The sequence below is a fragment of the Zonotrichia albicollis genome, chromosome 28 (assembly GCF_047830755.1).
Source record: "Zonotrichia albicollis isolate bZonAlb1 chromosome 28, bZonAlb1.hap1, whole genome shotgun sequence".
NCBI classification, from domain to species: domain Eukaryota; kingdom Metazoa; phylum Chordata; class Aves; order Passeriformes; family Passerellidae; genus Zonotrichia; species Zonotrichia albicollis.
Window position 1 is genome coordinate 6,365,355 of NC_133846.1, and position 26,050 is coordinate 6,391,404.

General features: G+C 53.2%; 2 protein-coding genes across 3 annotated transcripts; one reads left to right on the plus strand and one right to left on the minus strand.

The window, feature by feature from the left end:
• On the plus strand, nucleotides 1–12,289 carry LOC141725249 (uncharacterized). Of its 2 annotated transcripts, XM_074528028.1 has the most exons (3): nucleotides 1–1,279; nucleotides 3,119–6,924; nucleotides 7,099–12,289. In XM_074528028.1, the coding sequence occupies exon 1, from the start codon at nucleotides 58–60 to the stop codon at nucleotides 691–693; it is 636 nt and encodes a 211-aa protein (XP_074384129.1). In that variant the 5' UTR covers nucleotides 1–57; the 3' UTR covers nucleotides 694–1,279; nucleotides 3,119–6,924; nucleotides 7,099–12,289. The 2 variants fall into 2 exon arrangements, with proteins under 2 accessions (XP_074384129.1, XP_074384130.1); XM_074528029.1 differs by lacking the exon at nucleotides 3,119–6,924 and having other exon boundaries at nucleotides 9,469–12,289.
• On the minus strand, nucleotides 8,406–23,136 carry CD34 (CD34 molecule). Its single transcript, XM_074528027.1, has 8 exons — nucleotides 22,748–23,136; nucleotides 16,419–16,553; nucleotides 15,278–15,546; nucleotides 14,900–14,983; nucleotides 12,162–12,309; nucleotides 11,680–11,726; nucleotides 10,508–10,672; nucleotides 8,406–9,178 (listed from the first exon to the last, which is right to left on the minus strand). Exons 1-8 carry the CDS (start codon nucleotides 22,794–22,796, stop codon nucleotides 8,978–8,980), a joined length of 1,098 nt encoding a protein of 365 aa, XP_074384128.1. The 5' UTR covers nucleotides 22,797–23,136; the 3' UTR covers nucleotides 8,406–8,977.
• Between the last annotated feature and the right edge of the window lie 2,914 nt (nucleotides 23,137–26,050).

The window sequence follows — 26,050 nt, forward strand, 5'->3', positions numbered from 1 at the left end:
AGGAGATGAGCAGGGGGATGCAGGGGATGCGCAGGGGATGGAGGAGATGCGAAGGGGATGTGCAGAAGGATCCATGCAGGGGATGCGCGCGGGAGGCGCGGGGATGCAGCGGGATGTGCGCAGGACGTGCGCAGGGACGCAGCTCGATGTGCGCAGGATGTGCGCGGGATGTGCGCGGGGATGCAGCGCGGTGAGCGCGGGGATGCAGCGCGCTGTGAGCGCGGGTGCGGCGGGGATGCGGCGGGAGGTGCGCGGGGATGCGGCGGGGCGAGCGCGGAGATCCAGCGCGACGTGCGCGGGATGTGCGCGGGGATGCAGCGCGACGTGCGCGGGATGTGCGCGGGGATGCAGCGCGACGTGCGCGGGATGAGCCCGCAGATCCAGCGCGACGTGCGCGCCGTGTGCGCGGGCATAGAGCGGGACGTGCGCGGGATGTGCGCGGGCTGCGCCCGGGCCGTGCCCGGCCTCGATCCCCCCGCTGCCCGGCCCCGGTACTCGCCTGGCGCCGCATCCCCGGCCCGGGATCGCTCCCCGGGGGCCGCGGGGAGCGGGGCCCGAGCGGGGCCGGCCGAGCCCCCCGGGCCCTCCTGGATCCCGCGCAGAGGCGGCGGCCGCGGGGCCAAGGTCGCGCTCCAATCCCCAGGAGGCAGCGAAATGATGGGAAAAGGCCCGGGGGGAGCGGGGCAGGAGTGAGGGGTCCCCCCAGACCCCTCGGAGCCGCCTTCCTCCCGCATTCTCCTCTTCTTCCCCACCGGAGCTGGGATGTCCCATCCCAGGGGATGACGGCGCAGTCTTTGAGAATCCGGCACAAACAGACGCGGATCTATTTCGGGATTAAAAAAACACAAACAGCAGCATGAGGAGAAATAAATGTCTGGCGGTCGGGTTTGAAGTGCTGCGTGTTCCTTGCAGGGCTGCAGCCCCTGCGTGCGCCGCTGCAGCTCCGGGACCACCTTCCAGGACCTCCACAGTCATTAGTGGGTATTATCCTCGCTCCCTCTTAGGAAGTGGTGGGATAATCATTCCCCATTTAACGGCTGGGAAACTTGGCACAGCGCACATTAAGTGATTTGCTGACAGGCACACGAGAAAATTGCGCTAGTCAAGCGTTCTCCCAATTATGCCATCCTTGGAACTGCATAATTTCCCTGCGTGATTCCAAACACGGCTCAGACTCCCTGGGCAGGGCTTCGTCTCTGCAGCTCAAATCAGCGACAGGACCGGTCCGTGTCCCCCGCGGGGGCTCCGGTGCCGCCGCAGAGGCGGCCAGGACATGCAGGTATAACCGGGGGGCTCTGGGGAGGCGGGGGGACGCTCCAAGGCCGGGGGGGCCGCACCAAGCCCCGCTCGGAGCCTCCCCGAGCGCTGCCCCAGCTCCGCGCCCCGCGCACGGTTCCGCAGCCAGTGGAAATTCCCCAGCGGTGCCAGCGCTGGCGCCTCCGGGCACCGGCACAACCTCCCCGAGCCAGCCGGGGCTGGGGCGCTGCCACCGGGACAGCATTGCGGCCGGCGGGGGGGTCCTGCGGAGCGGGGACCGGGGGAGCCGGGAACCGGGGGGAACGGGGAATTGGGGAGCGGGGATGGGGCCCCTCGCCCTCCCCGCCGCTCTCCGGGCTCCCCTGCCCTCGTTGCGATGGGCGCTGCCCGCCTCGCCGCCTAATCTGCGCTAAGTGGGACTGCCGATGAACGCCGCGATAAATTTAGAAAGAAATCTTTGTGTGGGTCAGAGGAAAAACACGGCGGCGGGGGAAGCCGAGCTGCGGCGGCGCTCTGCCCTGCTGTGCCGTGCTGTGCTGTGCTCTGCCTGCTCTGCCGTGTTCTGCTGCCTCCTCTCCTCTCCTCTCCTCTCCTCTCCTCTCCTCTCCTCTCCTCTCCTCTCCTCTCCTCTCCTCTCCTCTCCTCTCCTCTCCTCTCCTCTCCTCTCCTCTCCTCTCCTCTCCTCTCCTCTCCTCTCCTCTCCTCTCCTCTCCTCTCCTCTCCTCTCCTCTCCTCTCCTCTCCTCTCCTCTCCTCTCCTCTCCTCTCCTCTCCTCTCCTCTCCTCTCCTCTCCTCTCCTCTCCTCTCCTCTCCTCTCCTCTCCTCTCCTCTCCTCTCCTCTCCTCTCCTCTCCTCTCCTCTCCTCTCCTCTCCTCTCCTCTCCTCTCCTCTCCTCTCCTCTCCTCTCCTCTCCTCTCCTCTCCTCTCCTCTCCTCTCCTCTCCTCTCCTCTCCTCTCCTCTCCTCTCCTCTCCTCTCCTCTCCTCTCCTCTCCTCTCCTCTCCTCTCCTCTCCTCTCCTCTCCTCTCCTCTCCTCTCCTCTCCTCTCCTCTCCTCTCCTCTCCTCTCCTCTCCTCTCCTCTCCTCTCCTCTCCTCTCCTCTCCTCTCCTCTCCTCTCTCCTCGGTTTAAATAAAAGATTTTTCAGTAATTTAGTGGAAAGGAGCGGAGGAGGCAGCGCTGCCCTGGCTCCGACCTCCACCTGACATTTCAACTCTTAAAGAGCAAGTTTGCCTTGCCCAGGATTTGTTTATAAGCACGAGCAGGGCCAGCAGTTGTTAATTCCTCTCCCTGCCTGCTCCTTCCCAATCGCTTTTGTTAATCTCTTAAATTGTTTTAAAACAACAACAACAAAATAATGGCATTAGCGGTGCGGAATCCCCGTGAAATCGCCAACACAGCCCCACGTCCCCCTCTCAAATCTGAGCCTTCCAAACTGTTTTATCATTTGCTGGGAAATTATATTGTACCAGCACGAGGAGAGGAAAAGAGTTTTCTGAATGTATTTCCTTTAATAAGCTATTAAGACCTTGTACTGCTAATTAAACTATTAATTAGACGTCTTATCGTTGCTAAACACGTTAGCGTGTTGCCAAAGCAGCAATAAGCCTCTGGGGCAGGCAGGAGATAAGGAAAGAAGGAAGATGCAAACATAAAGATTAAAAAAATATTAAGAAAAAAAATCAAAAGAACCAGAAATAGCAAATAAATAACTAAGAGTCAGAAGGGTGATGTATTCTTAATTTATAGGAACAAAAAAAAAGTAACTTGAGAACCAATTTCCCATGTAGGAGCCCTTGGGGCACCTGTGTCTTACACAGGACAAAAATGGACAGGACTTTTCAGACCTTTGTTTTTCTGCAGTCAGGGCAGTGGAATCAGAAATGGAACCCATCTTCCCCAACATCAGAAGTTGCCATTAGAAAATTAACAGAAAAACCATTCAGAAATTGCGGGGTTTTCCTTCTCCAGGAGAAAAACACAAAGAATTTTCAATTGGAAGACCTTAACTCCAAGGAATTTCTGCATCTGGCTCCACACTGACCCACAAACAGCACCCCTGGCTCACCCTATCTTTGTCTTTTTTAAGTTAAAAGGGAAATGTCCACCCTCCCAGCACTGGGGATGCTCTTTGCACGCTGTGGAGGTGTTTCCCCCTGCCCCTGGGGCTCCTTCAGGAATGAGGAGGGGTCAGGGATGGCTCTGCCCCCCAAGGTCCTGCTCCCACTCTGGGGGCTCAGTCCTGGCTCCCCCTGGGTTTTGAACACATTAAAATGTTTTCAGACCCCAATTCCTCAGCGTTTGCCTCCGACAGTTGATCTCAAGGGATGGATAATCTCATTTACGTCTGTTACTACAAATCAAAACAGCAGCAAATTAAATGGATCTGAAGGCCGAGATTAAAGGCTGCAAACACATGGGAAGTGCCTGTGATGCAAAGAGCTGTAAATATAATTTGTTCTTTTTAAAAAGGAGGGATGGAAAATCCCTACACAGATGCTGTTCTTTTACCTGGAAAGCAACGACAGGATCATGGAGGAATTAAGGTGGAAAAGACCTCTAAGATCAAGTGCAACCTCTAAGATCAAGTGCAACCACTAATCCAGCACTGCCAGGCCCACCACCATGGTTGGAAAAGGAGGGAAAAAATCAAAATAAGCTTGATCATCACTCTTTTCCAGCTGTGGGAAATGCCTTTGTGGCCAGCTGAGGTTCAGGCTGGCTCAAAGCTGGGGCTCAGAGGGACTGAGCCCAGCACTGCTGGTTCCTGGCTGGGATTTCAGGGATTCTGATGCTTCTCCAGCTTCTTTTCCTGAGGTGGGACCCAGGATGTCACCAGAGCCCTCCTGCACCCCTGAATCCCTGGGTCAGACCAGAAATCCTGCGGGGATGGAGCAGCAAAACTGGGAGAGCTCCCACATTAAAAAAGGAACGCAGGATCTGACACTGAGCAAGCAGATGGGAAAGAAATTCATGTGAAATCCACATTATAAATGCCACTGTGGATGTTCCCCTTTTGCGGAATTTGAGCCCCAAATCCCACTCTTGCCCTGATTTTTTAATATTCTCTAATCCTTCTGATGTTTACATTCTTGTAACAAACTTTCTCACACACTTTCTGTAAATAACTCCTTGTTTTGCATTCTTTTATGGAGGAGGAGAAATTTGATGGTTCGTCCAGCGTCATTGGAGAGGTGGCACTGCCACCCTCCAATCCAGGGTCACTTTTGGAAATCTATAAATGTTGGAGTCAGAAATGAAATCTAAATCTATAAATGTTGGAAATCTATAAATGTTGGAGTCAGAAATGAAATCTAAATCTATAAATGTTGGAAATCTATAAATGTTAGAGTCACAAATTAAATCTAAATCTATAAACTAAGTCTATAAATGTTGGAGTCAGAAATGAAAAGTCCCCTTTCTTGCCTTGAGAACAGCAGTGTGTGCACGTTGTGTGTTTTGTGCCCTGTAGTGACATCCTGCTGTTCACATCATTCCTCTGTAATTCCGCAGTTTCCCTGATCCCGGGGCTGGATTGCGGCACCGCGGGCTCTGTGCTGGGGCGGGACTGGATTTTGGGAGCAGCAAAACAGGGAGAGCTCCCACAATAAATAAGAAATGCGGGAGCTGCCAGGGCAGCATTCCCCGAGCTCCAGCTGCCCTCTAGAGTGATTTGTGGAAACAAACAAACTCCACAACTTCGGTGAAAGATGTAAAATGTGGGAATCTTTCCTTAAAATTATATGCGTGCCTCTGGGAACTCCAGATCCACTTTTATCCCCCTCTCAAATCCGTATGTGTGCAATTTCACAGTAGGCTTATACACATTCATTCTACTGATTTTGTGTGACATTTGCCGCTAATTCTTTATCAGAAATAATTCCTGGGTCATTTTGACCCTGCTTTCTCTCTGTTTCAGAGTTCAAGGGGCTCCCCCTTATTTTTGTCTTTCGGCTGAAGCAGTTTCTTAGAGCACAGGATTTTGCGAGAACAGGCTAAAAAGCAAGCTACAGACGTAAGGACGTACATTTCACCTCAATCTAAACGGATTTGTTACTCTGGAAAATTCCCACTCTGCCTCCGGAGCCCGCTCGGAGCGCTCTGGCCGGGCACAGCCAGCAGAGAGCAGCATTGGAGAACAAATGAGCAAAAATGAGCACAAATGTGCCCAAATGTGCCCAAATGTTCCCAAATGTGCCTCCCGCGCGCCCCCAGCCCGGCGGGATGCTCGGGGCTCCCACCCCGCTCCGCTCCACAAAATGGGAAATCAGTGACAGCAAAAAAGGCTGGAAAAGGCTGGAAAGGCAGGGAAATGCTGGGAAAGGCAGGGTATTTCTATTTCTATTTCTATTTCTATTTCTATTTCTATTTCTATTTCTATTTCTATTTCTATTTCTATTTCTATTTCTATTTCTATTTATATTTCTACTTGTATTTCTATTATTTCTATTATTTCTATTATTTCTATTATTTCTATTATTTCTATTATTTCTATTTCTATTTTTTTTTTTTTGTATTTGTATTTACAGTTGGCACCTTGTATCCCTCCCAGTTCTTCCCCAGAGGATGTTTTCATGTCAATTATTTTCCTCTGGAGGGTCCCTTTCAATATGAGGCTCCCCAAGGTAAAGATTGAGCTGAAGATTGTGTGGGAGCAGAGTGTGAGCTCATGACCCAGGCAGGAGCCCTTGCACCAGCCCTGAACCACATTTATGGGAAATCAGGCTGCTCTCGGGAGCTGAAATGGACCCAGACCCCCCGAAATGGCCCAAAAGCACAGCTGTGAGTGAGGCTGCAGGGGATGGTGAGAGGAGGGGGCAAGGAAGGAATGCAAGGGGGCTGATAAGGAAGGAATAATAAGAAAATCCTTTTTGGCCGGGCCAGGGCTGTTTACACACAGGCAAAAAACTTCCTGAGCTGGAAGTGCAGCCTTTTCCAGCCTTTCCCTGCCTTTTTTTCCAGCCTTTTTTTCCAGCCTTTTTTTCCAGCCTTTTCCGCTGGCTCAGCACCGGCCCCGCTCCCGGCATTTCCCCCAATCTGCCTTAGGAGGAACCTTTTGTTTTGCCAGAGCCCTTGAGTGTAACTTTATTGTCCCTGCCTGGCTGCAGGACATTCCCTGAGCTGTGAAAAGCAGCGCACCTGACGTTTGATTAGATCTGCAGCTCCTCGTGCTATTTAGATAAACAATTACCAGGAGAAAACCACCGGCCCCAGCACATCAGCCTTTCCCTGGGAATGTAATTTGGTTTTCCTGCATCCAGCCGGGCTGCCTGAGGTCAGGCTGCCCCAAAACACGAGCAGAGCCTGGGGGTGTCCCCTGAGGGGTCCCTGCAGTGTTCGTGCCAGGGAAGCAGCTTGGGGAGGGTCAGGAATCCCAGAGGGAATCAGGAATCAGGAGAGATCCCGTTCCCAAAGCTCCCGCCTTCAGTGCAGCTCCAGCATCTCCACAAGACAGGCCACCAAGGGCTTCCCTGTGTCCCTCTGCAAATTTTTGGGGCAGGAAATGTTGCTGGTTATTGCAGAGTGAGGGAGCCCTCACAGAATCCCAGCATCACTGAGGTTGGAAAATCCCCCTGGGATCATCAATCCCCAGCCCAGAGCATTGAGTGTCACATCCAGGGGACACCTCCAGGGATGGGCACCCCAAACCCCCCTGGTGCCACATCCTGGTGCCACCTCCAGGGATGGGAGACCCCAAATCCCCCTGGTGCCACATCCTGGGATGGGGACCCCAAATCCCCCTGGTGCCACCTCCAGTGCCACCTCCAGGGATGGAGACCCCAAACCTCCCTGGTGCCACATCCTGGGATGGGGATCCCAAACCCCCCTGGTGCCACCTCCAGTGACACCTCCAGGGATGGAGACCCCAAACCTCCCTGGTTCCACATCCTGGTGCCACCTCCAGGGATGGAGACCCCAAACCCCCCTGGGCAGCCCCTGCCAAGGCCTGGCCACCCTTTCCACGTTGAAATTCCAGCTGCTGTCCAGCCTGTCCCCACCCTGGCGCAGCCTCCCTGCTGCCAGGTCAAACCCCAGCCCTGCACATCACTCTGGAGCCTCTCTTATTTTCTCAGGAATTAACTGGGCGTTTTAAACATCAAAAAAAAACCCCCAAAAAACAAATCAAACAAAGGAGGTGTAGCAGCCTGCTGCACGTCACTCATCCTGCAGACGTTTTTTGGGAGAGGAATGTGCTCGGAGCAAGCCAGAGCCTTTAGTCATGGGCTTTCTGCTGGGAAAGAAGCTCCGTGAGAGGCGTTGTCCTCCCACCCTGCTGGCAGCAGCCAGAGCCACACATCCCGCAGGGATCAGCACTGCTGCTGCTCCAAGGACACAACGGAGAAACCGGCTCTCAGTACTTAATTATTTTTCTTTTTCAACCGGGATTATTTACAATGAGATCTGGGAGAAGCAATTCACACCAAAGCAAACAGCCTGGAATATTTTAATTGTGTTTAAGTGACTCTTGCACCCACAAAAAAAAACAGCCCCGGGTGGTCATGGATGCTGCTGTCATTGCTTTGAGCACTGTACCAGATAAAAAAACACCAAAAATCCCTTCTCTCAGGTGTTCAGCACTGAGAGAAGGTTGGGATGAATTCCCTCGTGAGAGGGTAGATCAGCTCCAAGGGCCATTTTGGGGTGTGGAGGTCGCTGCTGGTGCTGGTGTTGAACACCACCCCTCCTGGGCTGGCACAATCAGGGCTTTGGCTCCCTAAAAGTGTGCTTGGGATGGGGAACAAACCTGCCCAGGGTCCCACTGAGGTGCCAGGAGCTCGGTGTGGGTCCAGCAGTGCTTCCTTTGGGAGTGGGATCAGCACAGAGAGGGGCCAGACCTGCTCCTGCTCCTGCTCCTGGTTTGGTATTTCCCACAGTGAGACCCTGTTGTGTCCATGTCCCACCTTGGTGCAGACAGAGGAGCTCTGCCCTTTGCAGAGCTGGGTTTTGCCTCCCTCTCATCCCTCTGGGAGCCCTTTGGAACCTCTCCTGCCCCAATTCGTGCCCCAGGCGCCCACAGAGCCTCCCCAGTGTTCTCCATCTCACCCAAGGGATGAATTGCTGGCTCTGCCTGTCACAGCCCCCAGTCCCCGGCTGGAGGAGGCTGGGGAAGGTTTTTCCCCTCTAAAAAACCTTTGGGACACAGTCCTGGTAGGGTTCAAAGAGAAAGAAGTTGACATTTCAGCCTTCAATTCCACGTGGAAAGTTTTGCACACAGCTTCAGCAGATTCTGCTGGGGTAGGAAATAGAGGAGCCCTAAAGACAGGAAGGGGTTAAATGCCTGAGGAAGAAGAGGAAGAAATCCTGCACTTAAACGTAAAGATGAGATTATAAACAACTCTGTTAACCCAAACTATCTGAAACCTGAGAGGCTTTTGTCGCTGCAATCCCAATTTAACTACTTTGGACAGCCTTAACATATTGCTACCAGAAACCTGGGCTGCCTGGAGCCAAACTCTGCCTCTGCCGGAGAGCTGGGGAGGCCAAAGGCCGCTGCCATTTGTCCTGGTGTTCTTCTGACAACAAAAGCAGAGAACAGCTGCACAAAACTGTCCTGTGTGGTCAGCGGGAGGAGGAGCAGGAGGAGAAGGAGCCGCTCTCTGGCAGCTCTGGCTCTCCGTGTGCTTTGGGCTGATTTTGGAGTCCTTCACAGGGACGATGATGAGGATGCAGAAGGTTTGCGGTGCGCAGAGCTCTCCTGCGAGCCCCGGGCTGCGGGCGCGGTCACATCTCGGTGTCGGCGGGGCGGTGCTGCCGGCCCGAGTGCCCGTTCTGCGAGGCCGCGGGGCCCGTGCCCTTCTCCGGGCTGCCCCCGTTCACGTTGGGCGGGTTCGGCTTCTCCTGCAGCTCCGCCGGCTCCTGCGAGGGCGACATCAGCAAGGTGTTCCCCTGGCTGCCGTTCTCCGTGTCATAGGGGTCTTCAGCCTGGGGACACAAGGGACACGGTGAGGCTGGGCTGGGGCTGGGGCTGCCCACGGTGCCCAGGCAGGAGGGACAGACAGACACAGGGCAGGGCAGGAGGGACAGACAGACACAGGGCAGGGCAGTACTAGTGACAAGGGGAGAAGAGGGAGAAGAGGGCCTGAGACAACGTGGAGCAAGAAAACCACCCAGGAACTGCAGATTTTGGAACTGCAGTTTTTGGAGCTGTGGTTTTTCCTGCAGCGCCTGCAAGAGAAGCTTTTTGCCAGGTTTTGCTGTTTTGTCCTAACCAGGTTTTGGAGCCACCCTTGCCTTGGGACAGAACCTCTGCTGGCCAAGGAAAAAAATCACCATCGAATGGCAATTATGGAAGTATTCTCTTTTCCTTCCCTTCCCTTCCTTTGAAGCGCAGAGCTCGCTGCCAGGTGCGTGCAGCTCTGCAGGGCTGGGTGCTGCTGTTGCTGAGAGGAACAGGTGCCTCTGGAGGAGCCAGGGCCTCAGGAGGATTCCCCAGATGTTGTGCAGCCCTGGAATTGGCAATTCCCAGCTGGAATCCCCCCAGCAGCACCCAGCACTCTCCTGGCTGGGCTCCACTCAGTCTCTTTCCCATGGGTGGGCTGGACACGCCTCACCTGGTGCTGGGCACTGCCAGGGGCTCCCATGGCACACAGTGGCACTGCTGCCAGCCCCAGGGACAGCAGGCAGTGTCCCTGCCTCTGACACAGCATTTCCCAGCTCTGGGTAAATCCTTCCTGGCCAGGAGATGCCCCAATGGCCTCCCAGGACACAGCTGCTCACACTGGGATGGGGAAGTCTTGGCCTAGGTTCACTTTACACAGGGTCACATCCCCAAAAATCACTGAAAGAGAGGAGGAGCTCTCAGGGCCAGCCTGCCTGGGGAGGGGAGAATGGAAATAGGAAATTTCTGCCTCTTTCTTTCTTGATATGTTTTATTACCATGGCTGCTGGGGAGAAGTTTCCTTTATTACAGCAAGGGTACAGACACGGGACTGACACAGGAATGGGAATTAAGGGACATCACTGTTAATGACAGACTCGTGAGGGTTCAGGGGCTCTGGAGGGGTCTTGCAGGATGAGCTCTGGCTGCTGAGCACAAAGAAGAGTTAGACCTGTTAGATATGAGGGAAAAGGGCAGTGCTGCTGCTGCAGGAGCTGATTTTGGAGAGGACAGAGGTTCCCCCTCCCCTGTGCAACGCCCCTGCCCGGGCTGGGGGCACCCAGGGGGTGAGTGCAGAGCCCCGGGGGTCGCATCCCCCTGTGCTGCCCCCGGGCTGCTCTCTATCCGCGGCCGTGCCACCTGTAAGCACTGACCAGCCTCTGTCCCGCGGGGCTCCAGCTGCGCCGCCGCATCAGGAGACAGCCGGCCAGCCCCAGCAGCGCCAGCAGCAGCCCCGAGGTCACCAGCGCGATCAGCGTCCTCCGCGACGAGTCCCGCCGGCCCCTCGGCTCCTGCTTCTGCAGGGATGCTATTCCCAACTGCAAAAAACACAACAGCAAAGAGAGCCGCCAGTGGGACAAACAGGAAACCTTCGCATCTGCTGCACAGGCTTCAAACAATGCTGCTGTCACCTCCCTGGGGAGCTCTGCTGGCCCGGCCCTGCCCCAGCCCTGGCTGCCCTCACAGGCTCCTTCCAGCCTGGGGTCTCCTGGGGCACAGGGAATTTTGGAATCTTGGCCGCTGGAGCACACCTGGGGTTTGGAACACCAGTTAGATGTCTCTCTGAGTGCTGCTGCTCTTCTGCCCCAGCTCTCAAAGGCTCCTTCCCATCCTGCAGTCTCCTAAGGCACAGGGAATTTTGGAATTTTGGCCTCTGGAGCACAGCCCGGGGTTTGGAGCACCTGGCTGAGGTCTCTCTGTGAGTGCTGCTGCTCTTCTGCCCCAGCTCTCAAAGGCTCCTTCCCATCCTGCAGTCTCCTGGGGCACAGGGAATTTTGGAATTTGGCCTCTGGAGCACACTCAGGGTTTGGAGCACCTGGTTGAGCTCTCTCAGCTCTGCTGTTTGTACCCTGGAACACACCTGGGGCTCAGTGCCAGCCTCAGGGGAGGGCTGGGGGAGGAATTCATGAATGCCAGCCTGGACTTTGGAGAATCTGAGTGCCAACTGCATCCTGAGAGTTACTGCTGGGTCTGACCTCTGCTGGGAAAACATTTCAGCATTTACAGAGCCATGGCACGGCTTGTGCTGCTTCTCTTGCGCTGCATCCCTGGTGGTCGGCTCCAACCACAGGATCCCAGGCTGGTTTGGACCTTAAAAATCACCCAGTGCCACCCCTGCCATGGCAGGGACACCTTCCACTGCCCCAGGGTGCTCCAACCCTGCCCAGCCTGGCCTTGGGCTCCTCAGGGATCCCTGCACTCCTCAGGCACCCCCAGACTGGAGTCAGGTCCCAGTCTCAGCACGTCCCAGCCTCAGCTGAGCAGCCACAGCTCTCATCCCCCTGGCCAGGCACATTCTGCAGCCAAATTTGCTTAAGGGGTTTACCTTTTCCCAGTGGGACTTCTGGAGCGTGTTCAGGAGTTTGTCAGGATCTGCAAGGTTCAAAACAGGAGAGCACATCCCACATGTTACACACATTAAATATGTTCATCACACATATTACACACATTAAATGTGTTCATCACACCTTACACACATTTAATGCTCATCACATACCTTACACGCATTAAATATGTTCATCACACATGTTACACACATTAAATATGTTCATCCCACACCTTACACACGCACATATTCTGGACATGAATCCCACTCTGCAGCTCAGGGCACCCCAAGGAGCCTGGCTGAGCACGGGGGATGCTCCTGGGGCAGTTCCACAGCCCCAGGGGTGCAGCAGGACCCCAGCAGAAGGAGCAGAATTGCAGGGAGGTTTCTCCTCCCAGGATCTTTCTCACAGCCCTGCCCCACCAGGAGCCCCTGTCCCACTGCCCACACCATGATCTGAGCCAAGGAATGCCCTCACTGACCTTTCTCCCCTTTGAGGATGAGGAGCAAGCAGTCCCTGTCCAGGCTGGATGGGGTGAGTTTGATCTCACAGGGGGACTCCACGCTGTGGGTTCTGTTTTCACACACTGCTTGCCATAAATCTGACCCCTTCCTCTCCAAAAAGTGTTCCTGCCAAAATTTCAGAAAGAGCAGCCATTAGTCCAAGCAAACTGAGCAATTCTCTGCCTCGGCCATGCTGGTGGAGATGTTGTGCTTTCCAATTTGGATTTTGGGGCCCTGCAAAGCTGAGCTGGGTGTCAGACCCTTCCCTCCCACCCCAGCACTGCCCAACACCTTGGAGGTGGAGGTGCTCATTTCTCATGTCTTAACTTAATGAGAATAAATTAAATGCAGGTATTATTAGCAACTCCTGAAAATGGCATTTAAACAAAGCTAAATTTAGGCTCTGAATCGCATGGCAAGTCTCCCCAGTTTTTGGGCTGGAACAACTGAAGAGCTCTATTGTTTCAGAGTCCCAGGCAGGGGCTGGGAAAGGAGGGAAATAACAAAGAAGCATTGAGCCTTCCTGTTTAGGAAATGTCTTCAATGTTTTTGCTAGGTTGCTGATCAAAGGCTAGGTAAAAAACCATATTTCTCACATTTTAGAGCTGCACTGACTCTGGGAGGGGGGAGAGGAAGAGGAGTGAGGAGCTGCAGCCTTTGTGGGCTGGTTTCTGCATCAGACAGGATGAGATTTCTCCTTGGGGATATTTTCAGGCTCACAGACAGAGCCCAGCTTTGCCAAACCCTGCTCAGCCCCCTGTGCCCACCCCAGAGCCAGAGACAGCTCCACTGAGCCCTCACACACATTAAATATGTTCGTGCTGGGCTGGATCCCACCCTGGGGCTGTGGAAGGCAGAGCCCCCCTGTCCTGTCCTGTCCTGTCCTGTCCTGTCCTGCTCTGTGCCCTCCTCCTCTGCCCAGAGCCATCCCCAGGTCCCTCCATCCTCTGAAAGTGCAAAAATCCAGAAACTCCTCCACGGGAGAACAACAAACAAATCATTTTCAGCTGTTTCTATAGAGCTTGGCTCGGGGGGGGAGGAAGGCCAAGATGGAACAAGAGACCCAAGTGTGTATTTTCCTTTCTGCGCTGTGGAAAGAACTCATCGGAGTGTCAGAGTTTCCCTTTGCAATTAGCAGCTCCCGGTGCCAGCTGATTGCTCATTTGCCTCGGGAAAGGCCAGGGGGAGAGAGGGACACAGGTCCTGCCAGGACTGCTCTCCTCTGGCTCCAGGTCCTGCCAGCGAGACAGAAACTTTAAGGAATTTAGAGATTTTAGAGGAGCTAAGATTTTAGTTAGAGATAAGCGTTATTGGAGTTAATTAAAATAAATAGGTAGGCCTTGATGAAGGTAAGAGTTAGTGGTTAACTAATAATTGATAGCTTGTCAGCACAATGTTTGGTTAGCTGGGTTTATAATGAAGAATATAGAAAGTGATAAATAGCTTTTGGGAGCATAAGACAATTGTCTTTAGGAACATAAGACAATTGTTGGACTCCTCTGTTCTGAAAGCAATTGAAGATGGGGAATGGCAGTTCTACCAATGGGTTCATTCGTTATATAAAAGGCCAGAACGAGGAAGATTTCATTTACTTCCTCATTTTGGGACCCCTCCCCATGCAAGGGACCACTGACCCATTTCAAGGAACAAACTACTCATGCTTAATAGCTTTTGAACTAATTACCGTAGGAAGTGGGGAATGGGATGTACCAAAGTTATGAATATGCATTTGTGTTTTGGGTATTCAATACTTGTAGAGATAAAAGGACTCTGTAATCATCTGTAAATTGCAGTGTGTATTTGGGAGCTACCCCACAATAAACACCCACCTTCTAACTCTAAACTGTCAGAGAGGTTTTGTCCATCACAGTTGGATATCGGTAATAGATCAATATCCATGTTTTTTAATAAATCTCCAGGAGCTGCCTGGTCCCACCTGGGGCTGGGGTGGGCTCTGCTGAGGGGACAGCCCTGCTATGGAGGGGCTGGACGGCCTGCAGCAAAGTTGACTTAATAAAATAAATAACAATTGATGATTTTTCAGTGTATCCATAGCAAGGAAGAAGACGAGGCCATCAGCATGGGAACAGATCAGAAAAGACACGAAAGACATGAAAGGTTTTGTAAGCTGACTACGTGCATAAGTAGATGTGTACATGTGCTTCATTAAATTTCTGTAAAACTTTTGCCAATTGCATTGATGTTGATTTCTTTGCACCAGTGAATATCCAGCAGGAGAGGTGTTTTCCCCTCACCCAAGTGGGTGATTTAAACCTCCCTCCTCCAGCTTAAGCCCCCCTGTTCTGTCACAAATTCCCCATTTTTGGTGCTCAAGGCCAAGGATGGTCACAGAGAGCCCGGATCCCCTCGGGAGCTGTTGGTGACACCGAGCAGCTCCTTGCAATGCCCTGTTTTCTTTCCTAGGGCACTTGGCAAGACAAAAAAAGGCACTTTTGTTTCCAGCAGGGAAGAGGAAGGAGAAGAACAAAGGCAGCTTCCTGTCGGACACGGTGGGAGACGCTTTAGAAGCCGAGCTGAGCCCAGAGCTCAAAGGGAAAAGGAGAATTTGTGCAGCTGGGAGGGCGCGTTTCCCCTGGAACCCTTTGGGGCTGAGACCATCCCCTCCTGCACCAGCCCAGGGGTGACTGCTGGAGCCCCCCACCCCAAAGAGCCCCCGGGAGGGTCTGGGTGACCCCAGGGCTGCAGGGACACTCACGCAGGTGCTGGACTCGTTGAGCTGCAGGCAGATGGCCCCGGTGGTGTCACCCTCGTCCCTGGCACTGTGGCAGCTGATGGCAGCCTGGAGGGAGAGCACAGGGGTGTTAGGGCCCTGCTGGGGTGCCAGGACCCTGCTGGGGCATCAATGCCATGCTGGGGTGCCAGGGCCATGCTGGGCTGTCTGTCAGGGCCCTGCTGGGGTGTCAGATCCATGCTGGGGTGCCAGGGCCATGCTGGGGTGTCAGGGCCATGCTGGGGCATCAATGCCATGCTGGGGTGCCAGGGCCATGCTGGGGTGTCAGATCCATGCTGGGGTGCCAGGGCCATGCTGGGGTGCCCGCCCCAGCCCAGCCTCCCCAGGTACCCCCATCCTCACCTTGGGGCTGGTGCTGCCCGTGGGCAGGGCCGTGGTGGCACCAGTGACATCGGGGTGCTCCGAGGTGCCCGCAGGGCCAGGGGTGCCCGAGGTCTCTGCCCTGTCCCCAGGCTGGGTCGGGGGGCTCTGGCTCGTGGGGACCCCTGGGCTGCCCTGGGGGCCCAGGGAGGAGCCTGGCAGGGATGTGGGCACCAGGCTGGGCTGGGAGCTGCTGTTCAGCTGCCCAAGGAGCTCTGAGGACGCCGTGGTGGCCCCGGAGGGGGTGGTGGCTGCAGATTGGAGGGAATGCAGAGAGAAGGGCTCAGGAGGAACCCTGTGAGCTCAGTGTGTGACAGATATTGATCTGTCAGAGGCAGCACCAGGAGCCTTTGGCTCTCCATGGAATGCTCATTAGCCCTGGTTCTGCTAATTCGGCCTAATTCTGCTGAATTACACACACCCACAGCTGGGGGACGGTGCCTCATTTCTGGGTGACATCGGCCACCCCCCAGCATCACCCCCAGCTCCTCCCTGGCCCCGAGGCTGCCAGAGGAGGCTCTGATCCCAAACAGCACCAGGGAAAGGCTCCCTGCATCCTCCCATCCCTCCTGGGCCCTCCAGAGCCTGAGCTGGGGCTCCCATCATGGAACCCCACACTGGTTTGGGCTGGAGGGACCTCAAAGCCCACCCAGTGTCCCCCCAGCCATGGCAGGGGCACCTCCACTGTCCCAGGTACTCCCAGCCCCATCCAGCCGGGCCTGGGGCATTCCAGGGATCCAGGGGCAGCCACAACTGCTCTGGGAGTTCCATCCCAGCCCCTGCCCGCCCTCCCAGGGAACAATTCCGGCCCAAAATCTGATTTGAACCTCCCCCCTCCAGCTTAAAGCCATTCCCCCTCATCCTCTCCTCCCAAAGGGACTCCTGCAGGTGGCTCCCCCAACATGTGTGGAGAGACAAACATCCCTGAGCTCTTTGTTCTGACCAGGATGGGGCTGAGCTGCCTGGGCTGGGTGTCCCCAGGAGGGATTTCTTGGTTTAATTTTTTGAATTAAGCCTTGCGACCACACTCGGGCTCTTTTGTTGAGAGCCCAAACCGTGCCTTAACCAGCACCCAACAAATGTGATTCTGCCCACAGAGGCTCCCAGGAATGGCAGAGGTTACCAGAGGCTGGCTTGGTGCTGCTGCTGTCCCCCGTGGCCGTGCTGGCGGCGGTGGCAGCGCTGTCCCCCGCTGTCCCTCGGCTGCTGTCCCCTCCTGTGGGGCTGGGGGTGGCCGTGGGGCTCCCGGCAGCGCAGCCTGGAGGGAGAGGAGCTCTCAGGAGCAGGAAGGGCTCGGCTGCCCTCCCAAAGTCGCTTCTTCTTGCCCCAAGAAAAACCCTTGGGACACGTCTTGGAGAGTGTGAAAAATGCGTGTATTTTATGGCTGGCTTTTGGCAAATGTTAAAATGAATATTATATGTGTTGTGTTAGAAAGTTGTGTTAATTCTGTGTTAATTAACACAGAATTAGTTAATTAAATTAGTGTTAATGCTGTGTTAGCTCTCTTAAGTACTGTGTTAAATATAGTTTTAGGTTATAAAAATTGTTAAAATAGAAACGATGCTATGTAAGATACTTTTTTTAAAAGAAAGGACTCGCAGTGAGATAGCAGCCACAGGACACCTGAATCTTTCAGAGAAAGGGAATTTATTGCTCCATTATCAGAAGAAACTAATTTCTTCCTGCCTCGAAGTTAGGATTCGGAGGAAGAGCTGACACTGCCCAGACAGAATCCTGTGTTTGAATGCAATTTATGCATCGTGTATGAAGTGTATGACTATGCAACAGGCTATTGCTTTTAAGGGTTAATCCTTTGTTGACTGTCTCCTTTTTCGGGCTCGTGCTGCCCAGAAAAGGTACCTGGACATCCGTAACTTTTTGTCTTTGTTGTCTCATATTGTCCCAATTCAAATTGTCCAAATTATTATTCCTCTAACTGTATTACTATTTTTATAACCATTTTATTACTATCAAACTTTAAAAATTTTAAAAACAAGCGATTGGAGTTTTTGGCAGAGAGGCTCAGGGGTGAAATTTTTCATTCATGAGCAGCAGGGTCTGGTGCAGCCCTGAGGGGCTCCAGGGCTCTCAGAGGAGGAGGAGGAGGAGGAGGAGTTCAGGCTCTCCCCTCAGCCCAGCCCAGCCCCAGCTCGCTGCTGGATGCACAAAGCTCTGCACAAAGCTCTGGATTTCAGAGCAGTTTGGGTTTGTAATCCTGGGAGGGAGGGGAGAATCAAGCCTTGGAAGGGATCACTGGTGTGCCTCAGGATAGATAAGTTGGATTTACAGTTGCAGGCACAATCTCAAAGTAAATAGAAACATTCCCACTGGCTTGGGATCAGCCCTGACTCATGAGCAAAAACATCTTTGGAGGTAAAGCAGAATGTTTGGAGGGTGGCTTGCTGTTCTAACCTAAAGTTTATATATTGCTTCCTGCTGCCTTACAGAGATGACACTTCCAGCTTTTCCTTCTGCAATGAGCTGTGTGAGTCAATGAAAATGCATTTCTCCCCATTCCTCAGCGTCTCTCCCTAGGATCTATTCCCACTTTAGCAAACAGCTCCAGTCTCTACCCCAGGGCTCCTGGTGTTTAAGATTCTTATCCAGGCACTAAAGAGAAACTCATACAGAATGTGTTGTTTCATTTGCAGCTGTGCCCAGGGGAGCCCCAGCTCCAAGAAAAGTTACTTCATCCTCCCAAACCACCCTGAGAGATGGAGCAGCTCTGGCAGGTCCTGGGCAGGATCTGCTGCCAGGGAACAGCTCTGGGAGATGGGAGCTGGGCATGGACCTGGCAGAGCCTGGAGGGCTTGGGAAGGGCAAAGCCTGAGGGCTCTGGGGCTGGTTTTGGGAAGGGCAAAGCCTGAGGGCTCTGGGGTTGGTTTTGGCTGTGGGTGGCAGAGGCAGAGCTGCTGGTCCTGCTGGGGGAGGCTGGGGAAATGTGGGGCCCAGAGTGATCCTGTGGGGCTGCCCACACTGCTGCTGCCCACCCTGATCTATCCCATTCTATCCATCCTGTCCATCCCATTCTATTCATCCTGTCCTATCCATCCCATCCATCTCATCCATTGTGATCCATCCCATCCATCCTGATCCATCCTGATCCATCCTATCCATCCCATCCTGATTCATCCCATTCTGATCCATTTATCCATCCTATCCTATCCGTCCTATCCATCCTATCCACCCCATCCTGACCCATCCCATTCATCCCATCCTGATCCATCCTGATCAATCCCATCCCATCCCATCCCATCCCATCCCATCCCTCCCACCCCTCCTGGGCTGCAGCTGCTCGGGGGGGCCCTGCTGAGGCTCAGTGCAGGTGTCTGGAGCTGCACTTTGGGTTCTGGCACAGCTTTAGCTCGGGGGGAGAAGTTCCTCCTTCTCCAAGGCAGCTCAGTTCCAGCTGCTGAAGTCACTGAGTTTTCCTGCTGACTTTTAGCAAATGAAAAGCAGGAGGCAGGACTGGTGCCCAGAGCAAGGAGCAGCCCAGAGGCAGAGCCAGGCTTTGGGGGGAGCCAGGCTTTGGGCAGGGCCAGGCTTTGGGCAGAGCCAGGCTTTGGGCTCAGCTCTGTTAGGCACAACTTGAATTCTCACATCCCCAGAACAATGCAGCTCTGCCGTGACCTCCCCGAGTGCCAGAGCCACCCAAGCACCTCTGGACTCCTCCAGATGTTTGCAGAGCACCCCAGGTACTCCTCATCAAAGCCCTTTCAGCACTGAATATTGGACTGGAGGCCTGGCTGCTGCTCAGTGTAGTTTGGGAGAGGAGCTGTCACTTTGGATTTCTTTTTCTTGCCTTTCTTGGAGCATGTGCAGGAGCTTTTGCACAAAACATGGATCAGGGGTTTTTATGAAATCTTTGGGCTCATGAGATAAATAATGATGCAGATGTGGGCTGGATAATCCACGTGCTCAGCTGAAGAGGGTTATTTATTGCAGCATGCATTTTTAATGGCTTTATTAAACTTTGTCAGTTTGTTAGGATTGAGGGTTTAGAGTTTAAGCCAAGCTATTTATTAACCTGGAAGAAATCTTCACCTGGCAATGCAAGCACGTGCAGGAGCAAAACCATGCAGAGATGGGAGAGAAAATTGCACTTCCCAGCACCCATTGTGTTCACCCACCCAGGGTTTAAAAAGTAAATGATTTTTTAAAGGTATTTTAATAATGGAGCTCAGGAAGGATCTTGGATTGAATAGAGAAAAGGCAACAATATAAATGTTAAACTTGCTCCAAGACTCATCCCTGAGCACTCAGCCAGGGCCACAGAAAGCTCTGCAGTGGCAAAGGTTCAGGAAAGAGGAGGGAAGTTTCCATCACTGCATCCCAGTCCTGACCTACAGGAACAGGACTGAGGGAGCTGAATACCACTGGGAACCTCTGGGCAGGACCTGAGATCTGCTCCTGCCTCAGATCCCCTGGTTCACCTCTGGCAGGGCCTCTGCTCAGCCTTGGGCTCCTTGGACACCTGGGCAGCTCCTCAGCTCTGCCTTTAACAGAGATTATTGCCAGAAACAGAGTTTGTTCCCCAGCTCTGGGATGGGATGCCCTGGGCTGGCACAAGGGCACTGCTGGTCCAGGGCTGCAGGGGAGGGTGAGGAACCATGGGATGAAGAACAGGAGGGTAAATGGACTGTGGGATGCAGGAGAGGAGCTCTGGGGGTGCAGGAGGGGAGCTCTGGAGCTCTGGGATGCAGGAGAGGAGGGTAAATGGACTGTGGGATGCAGGAGAGGAGTTCTGGAGCTCTGGGGATGGAGGAGAGGAGAGTATGGAGATGTGGGATGCAGGAGAGGAGCTCTGGGGATGGAAGAGAGGAGGGTAAATAGACACTGGGATGCAGGAGAGGATGGTAAATGGACTGTGGGCTGCAGGATGGGAGCTCTGGGATGCAGGAGAGGAGCTGTGGGATGCAAGAGAGGAGGCTGAAGGGAGGTGTAGGATGCAGAAGAGGAGTTCTGGAGCTGTGGGATGCAAGAAGGGATCTCTGGGATGCAGGAGAGGAGCTCTGGAGCTGTGGGATGCAGGAGAGGACGGTAAATGGACTGTGGGATGCAGGACGGGAGCTCTGGGATGCAGGAGAGGAGGGTGAATGGAGCTGTGGGATGCAGGAAGGGATCTCTGGGCCGGGATGCAGAGCCCCGGGGCCGCAGCCAGCCCCGGCTCCCCCCCAGCAGCCCCTCCAAGCCCTCCAGCCGGCATTACTCATGCCTCTGCAGCTCCCAGCCATGTGGCAGGAATTCAAGCGGGTGGAGCCCTCTTCCCTCTGGAAATATCTGATAAAAACGCCTCCCCTCCCCCTTTTCCTTGGCCCAGACAGGATGTGGGTGTGGGGCCGGGGCCGGGGGCCGGGGGAGCCCCCCGAGCACAGCCCAGCTGCTGTTCCAGCCTTGCCTTGGGGCCGGGGCCTCTGGGGCAGCCCAGCACCTTCCCGGGGCTGGGATTTCTCCTGGCTGGAGCAGCAGCCTCCAAAGGATGTTAAACTCGAGCAGCTGGAAGCTTTAAAGTCTCTTTTTCCTTTCCTGATGTTCAGGACTTTCGTAAGTGTTGCAGAAGGAGAGGAGGAAGGAAAGGACGTGTGAAAATGGCAAGAAAAGAGATTTTTCTAAAAGTCAGGGTTGGCAGAGAGGAATGAAAAACATATAAAGAAGAAACATGAAAGGTTAAGTGAAAGAGTAAAGTGTTTTCATTAGGTACAAATACAAGCCAGCCTCCCAGTTCCATGCTCACTGTGAGACAAGCACAGGACAGCTCTCCATGTGCTTCATCCATCCCCAGCTTTCCAACACGAGCTGCTCACAGCATCCTCCCAGGGGCTTGGGAGGGGCTGGGAACTGCAGAGCACTCTGCAGAGCAGGGGTGGCTGCAAACCCTTCCTTGGAAATGGGGAGGAACCCCAAGGAACCAGGCAGAGGGAGCAGCTCCAGGGATTTGGGCTTTCCCAGGGGATTTTCTCCATGGCGTTGGACCAGGCTCTGCATCCCCGAGCCCAAACTGCATCCTCCCCTCAGCACAGCCCCACACCACACCTGCAGGCTCCTGCCCCTGTCCCAGTGTGGGTTTTCCCTGTAAAACCCGTTCCTTTAGCTGGAGGAGCCCTGGCAGCTGCTCCACCCTCAGCAGCGCTGCCAGGAGCAGCCCCAGCCCAAAGCAGAGCTGGGATTTCCAGGGCAGCTGCTCAAATGGAGCCTTGGATGGATCCTCTGGGACTCCCCAGGGGCTGAGGAACCAGCAGAGCCCCAGGGAGGATTTTCCCAGCAGTCACACCGAGGAGAAGCCAAACCCCTGCACCTTGCTGGCAGGAATATCCTGCAGGAATGAAGGGCAGGCACATTTTGCACAAAACATTAAAGCCTCTGCTGCCCACAAGCTTTATCCTTCCAAAATCTGAGCTTTTTATCCCTTTTCCATCACTTTTGTTTTGTACTCAGGGTTTGGAGCTGGAGGTTTGAAGCTCAAGCTTTGCCTCACACCTTTGTCTCACACCCTCGCTTGGCTCAGCCCAACCACACAGCCCTGAATGCCATTTTTCTCACATAAAATTGGGTTTTTTATTCAATTCCTTTCAAATTAACACAGACTGGAGGGTCAGCCAGCGGCTCAGGTGAGCAATTTACCTGGGCAGCCAGGGGAGCATGAAAGGAGCTCTGTGAAACAGGAGAACAAAACCCAGTGAATTCCTGCAATAGATCTCCTCGCTCCCATTCGTGTGAGTAAGAGAAAAATCACATTTGAGGAGACACCCGCAGGCTCCTGGCTCCTGTCCCAGCACACCAGGCAACACACACAGTGCTGCTTCACTTTTTTAGTCCTTTTTTATTACCTCATGGCTGTTGGGTTTGGGACAAAAATGATAATATTTCCCTAAAACACAACCCTTTAAAAAGCAGCACCTAGAGAAAATCTCGGCGCTGCTATTCATCGCTTCGCACGATGAATATTTGAAGAGCTGCAATAGGAGATTTTAATATTTATGGAGGCTCATTTGATTTTCAGCAAATGTTTAGTTCCAACCACAAAAACAAAAGCGTGGCTCATTTACACCAGAGCAGGCTGAGAGACAGCTTGAACTGTGGCTGCACTCTGCCTGTGTGCAGGGACACCTCCTCGTGTTACCCAGGAGTTTGTGGGGGGCTTTATCTCCATTCCTGTCCCTTTCTGAGGTTTTGGGGTGGAAATTAACCCCAAACTCGTGGAGAAGCATCTTCCCCCAAGCTGCTGCTCCCAGGAGTTTGTTGGGTAGTTTTATCCCCATCCCAAACTCCTGGAGAAGCATCTTCCCCCCGTCTGCTGCTCCCAGGAGTTTGTTGGGCAGTTCTATCCCCATTCCTGTCCCTTTCTGAGGTTTTGGGGTGGAACTGAACCCCAAACTCCTGGAGGAGCATCTTCAGGAGCTGCCCCACGCCCTGTCCCTGCTGCCACCCGGCCTTGGGGCCATCAGTACTCACCAGCCAGCTCCAGCAGGCAGAAGATGCAGAGGAGCTGCCCCCACTCCATGGCTGTGGGATTCCCAAAGCCTTTCCCCGCTCCGGGGCAGCTCCTGGGCTGCTCAGTCCCGCAGCAGCTCTGAGCTCATGCGGCTTGGTTGGAGTTCAAGCCTTTGAGATCACTCGAAGCTGCTGGGGTGGGTTTCTCTTCAGGGGTTGTGCTTGTGCTCCGGGACGGCGAGGTGGAGTTTCTGGGCTTTGATTTCCCAGTTTTTATACAGTTCGTGGCAACCTCGCTATCACTTAGGTAATTTTCTCCTCCCCGCTTTCCTGCCAGCAGCTTCAAAACAAACAAAAGATCAGCCCTCTCCCCAGCAAAGGATCCCAAAGGCTGCCTGGGATTAACTCTTTCCTGAGGGCTGCTGCTTTCCTGTCCAAGGAGGGCAGGGACGCAGCCTGGTGCAGCTGGAGGCAGGGACTGCAGCCCAAAGTGCAGCTGAGCTCCTTCAGAGCAGAGCAAGCCCAGCCCGAGGAGAGCAGGGATGTGGAGAAAGCCAGGTCGAGCCCAGAGAGCCCCAAGTGTGGTCCTGGCACCGTGGGAAACAGGGGAATGCTGGAAATGGGCTTCAGAATCAGAGATTTTCCCAGCAAATTAAGCAGGGAGCTGAAGGATGTGAAATCATCGCTGAGCTGAGCAGAAGTGACTCCATTAGCTCCACTAAATCAACTCCAGTCAAACAGGGAGCACGAAGCAGATGGGTTAGAGAAGGTCTGGGGCAAGGAAAAAACCAAAAGGAAGAAGTTTTGGCATGGAAGCAGGAGCAGGATGGGAGAGCAGGAACTGTGGAAAAACTCTTTGGATTGAACCTGAAGCAGGAGCAGGATGGGAGAGCAGGAACCTCCCTGAGCTCACTGGGGATGTTCCAGGCCAGGCCAGATGGGATTTGGATGGGATTTGCCCCTATCTGTGATAGAGGAAGGTGGAATGAGAGGATCCTTAATCACCCTTCCAACCCAAACCAGCCTGGGAGTCAAATGATGGCCTTTAGGTATAAAAAAAATAAGAGATGAACACTTGGGAAACTCAGCTCCAGTTGGGTATTAATTCCATCTTTTCTTTTATAGCTGGTTGATGAGGTGACTAAAGGAGTCGCTGGGAACAGGAAATTGAAAAATGAGGTGGACAGGAAAGAAAGCTGTGGAAAGAAGGATGAGGAAGCTCTTACTCAATGTTTTATCTTTTCCTGGATGTTCCTGAATGCTTCTACAGACACAGAATCACAGAAACTGCTCTGAGTTTTAAGGAACCCAAAAACTCACTGCAAACCCCTGCCATGAGCAGGAATGGCCATTGTTTGGCTACAGCCAGAAAAGGATTAAAAAACACAAAAAAAGAGAACAGGATGATGTTACCTACAAAGAAATCCTCAAATGGTATTTCCACATTTATTGTAGGACAAAATTCCAGTAGCTTTTGCTTTAAGCATAGTACAGGAGCTGGATGTGATGATGTTTAAATGTCCTTTCCAACTCAAAGCCTTCCCTGGTTCTGTGGCAGGAAAATGTTTCTTGGAAGGAAACATCTGTGGCTCAGCAAAGGGCTCCAACATCTATATAAAGATTTCTGTTATGTTCAGTAATCCATTACTGACTGACAGAGACACACAGCTCTATGAAAATCCAAAATATCCAGGTAAAACATGGTCTAAAAGCTGAGTGTGGGCACAGCCCCGCTGACTCCAGCAGCCCCCACCAAGAATTTTCCCTTTTTTTCCCTTTTTTCCCCTTTTTCCTCCCTCAAACACACACACACACATTGGGAAGCGCCTGACTCAGTGTGTAACCAGGTTTTACATTGCATGTCAGCCCAGAAAATGAATTCAGAGATGAAATGTGAAAGGCAAAGTGAGACAAGAGTCTTATTTAAATAACAGATATGTTTTTGTCTATGGAAGTGAGAATTTGGGTTGGATAACATGACTGAAAATCAGAGTGATGGATCCGCAGAGGAATTTGGGTTGGAAGGGACATTAAAGCCCATCCCACTGCACCCTGCTGGGGACAGGGACATTTCCACAGCCCAGGCTGCTCCTGGGTAAAGAAACCAACAGGATCATCCAGGTCTGGCTGCTGGGTTTGTTTCACCTTTCAAAACCAACCAGAAATAGAGAGCTGGACTAAAAATAGGCCATGGCTGGGTCTGGCAGACACCGTGCAGGGGAAGCTGCTGGGTTTGGTTTCCAGTGGAAGCTGGATTGGGCTGGAATGATTCCCTGTGTCAGAAATGTGGGATTTCATTCCTATTTATGCACAGACCATCCCACAGAGCTCCTTTTGGGAGGGTGGCTCAGCTGAGCACAGGGAAATCCAACATTTCCTGCAAGCAAGAGCCACAAACCCACAAAATAAGTGACTTATTAAGATAATTCTTTAACCAAATATCCTCAGAGGATTGCTGTGGGCAGATCTAGGGCTGCTTCCATCCATCCTGGCCATCCCTGGGGCACAGGAATTGCTGTGCTGGGCACAGGATGGTGGCACTGGGACCCTCAGGTGACAAAAATCTGGCCCAGCCTAACACAGAGAGGCCAGGCTTTGTTGTTGGATGTTCCTGTGCACACAGCTCTGAGCGTATCCTAAATGTCCCAAATATCCAGCTGTTCCTTTGGTTATTCTGTTGATTCCATGAGTGGGACACACCTTTTCTCACGGATCCAGCTGACTCGAGCGCGTTGAGGGCAAATCCTGCAGAATTATTTCCTTTCTCTCAGAGCCCCAACACATTTTTGTATGCAGAAATTGCAAGCCCACAATGAGGAACATGCCCTTGAATTATCTCCCAGCACTCAGCATCAGCTGTATCAGGTTAGCAACGCCTGAGCCAATTCCAGCCCAGCATTTGGGGGATCAAGTGTCCAAATTTTGTGCAGCACAGCGATGAAGGATCGCTCACAGGGGCTGGGATCCTGTCCAAGCGTTTGGGGGTGATTGAATTTAATTGTGAATGATGCAATAGACATATGGCTGGGAAGCTATATGCCAGGAAACATGTTTTCTATAAGTATTTTAGCAGGCAGATGGCACACAATGGTTTTGGTGCAGTCATTTCCTCACCTCTTGAAAGCTGCTATTTCGGACAGATGAAATAATCCCGTTGCCACCATCCCCCCAGGGCAGCAGCACTGCTGGCCCAGAGGATGTGCAGTGTTTGGGGGCTATTCCTGTGCACAGGAATAAATAAAATAAATTTTTATCAAATAAATCAGCCTTGCACCCACCTCCCCAGTGCCACTCACGGGTCCCAAAGCATTTTAGAAACTTTCC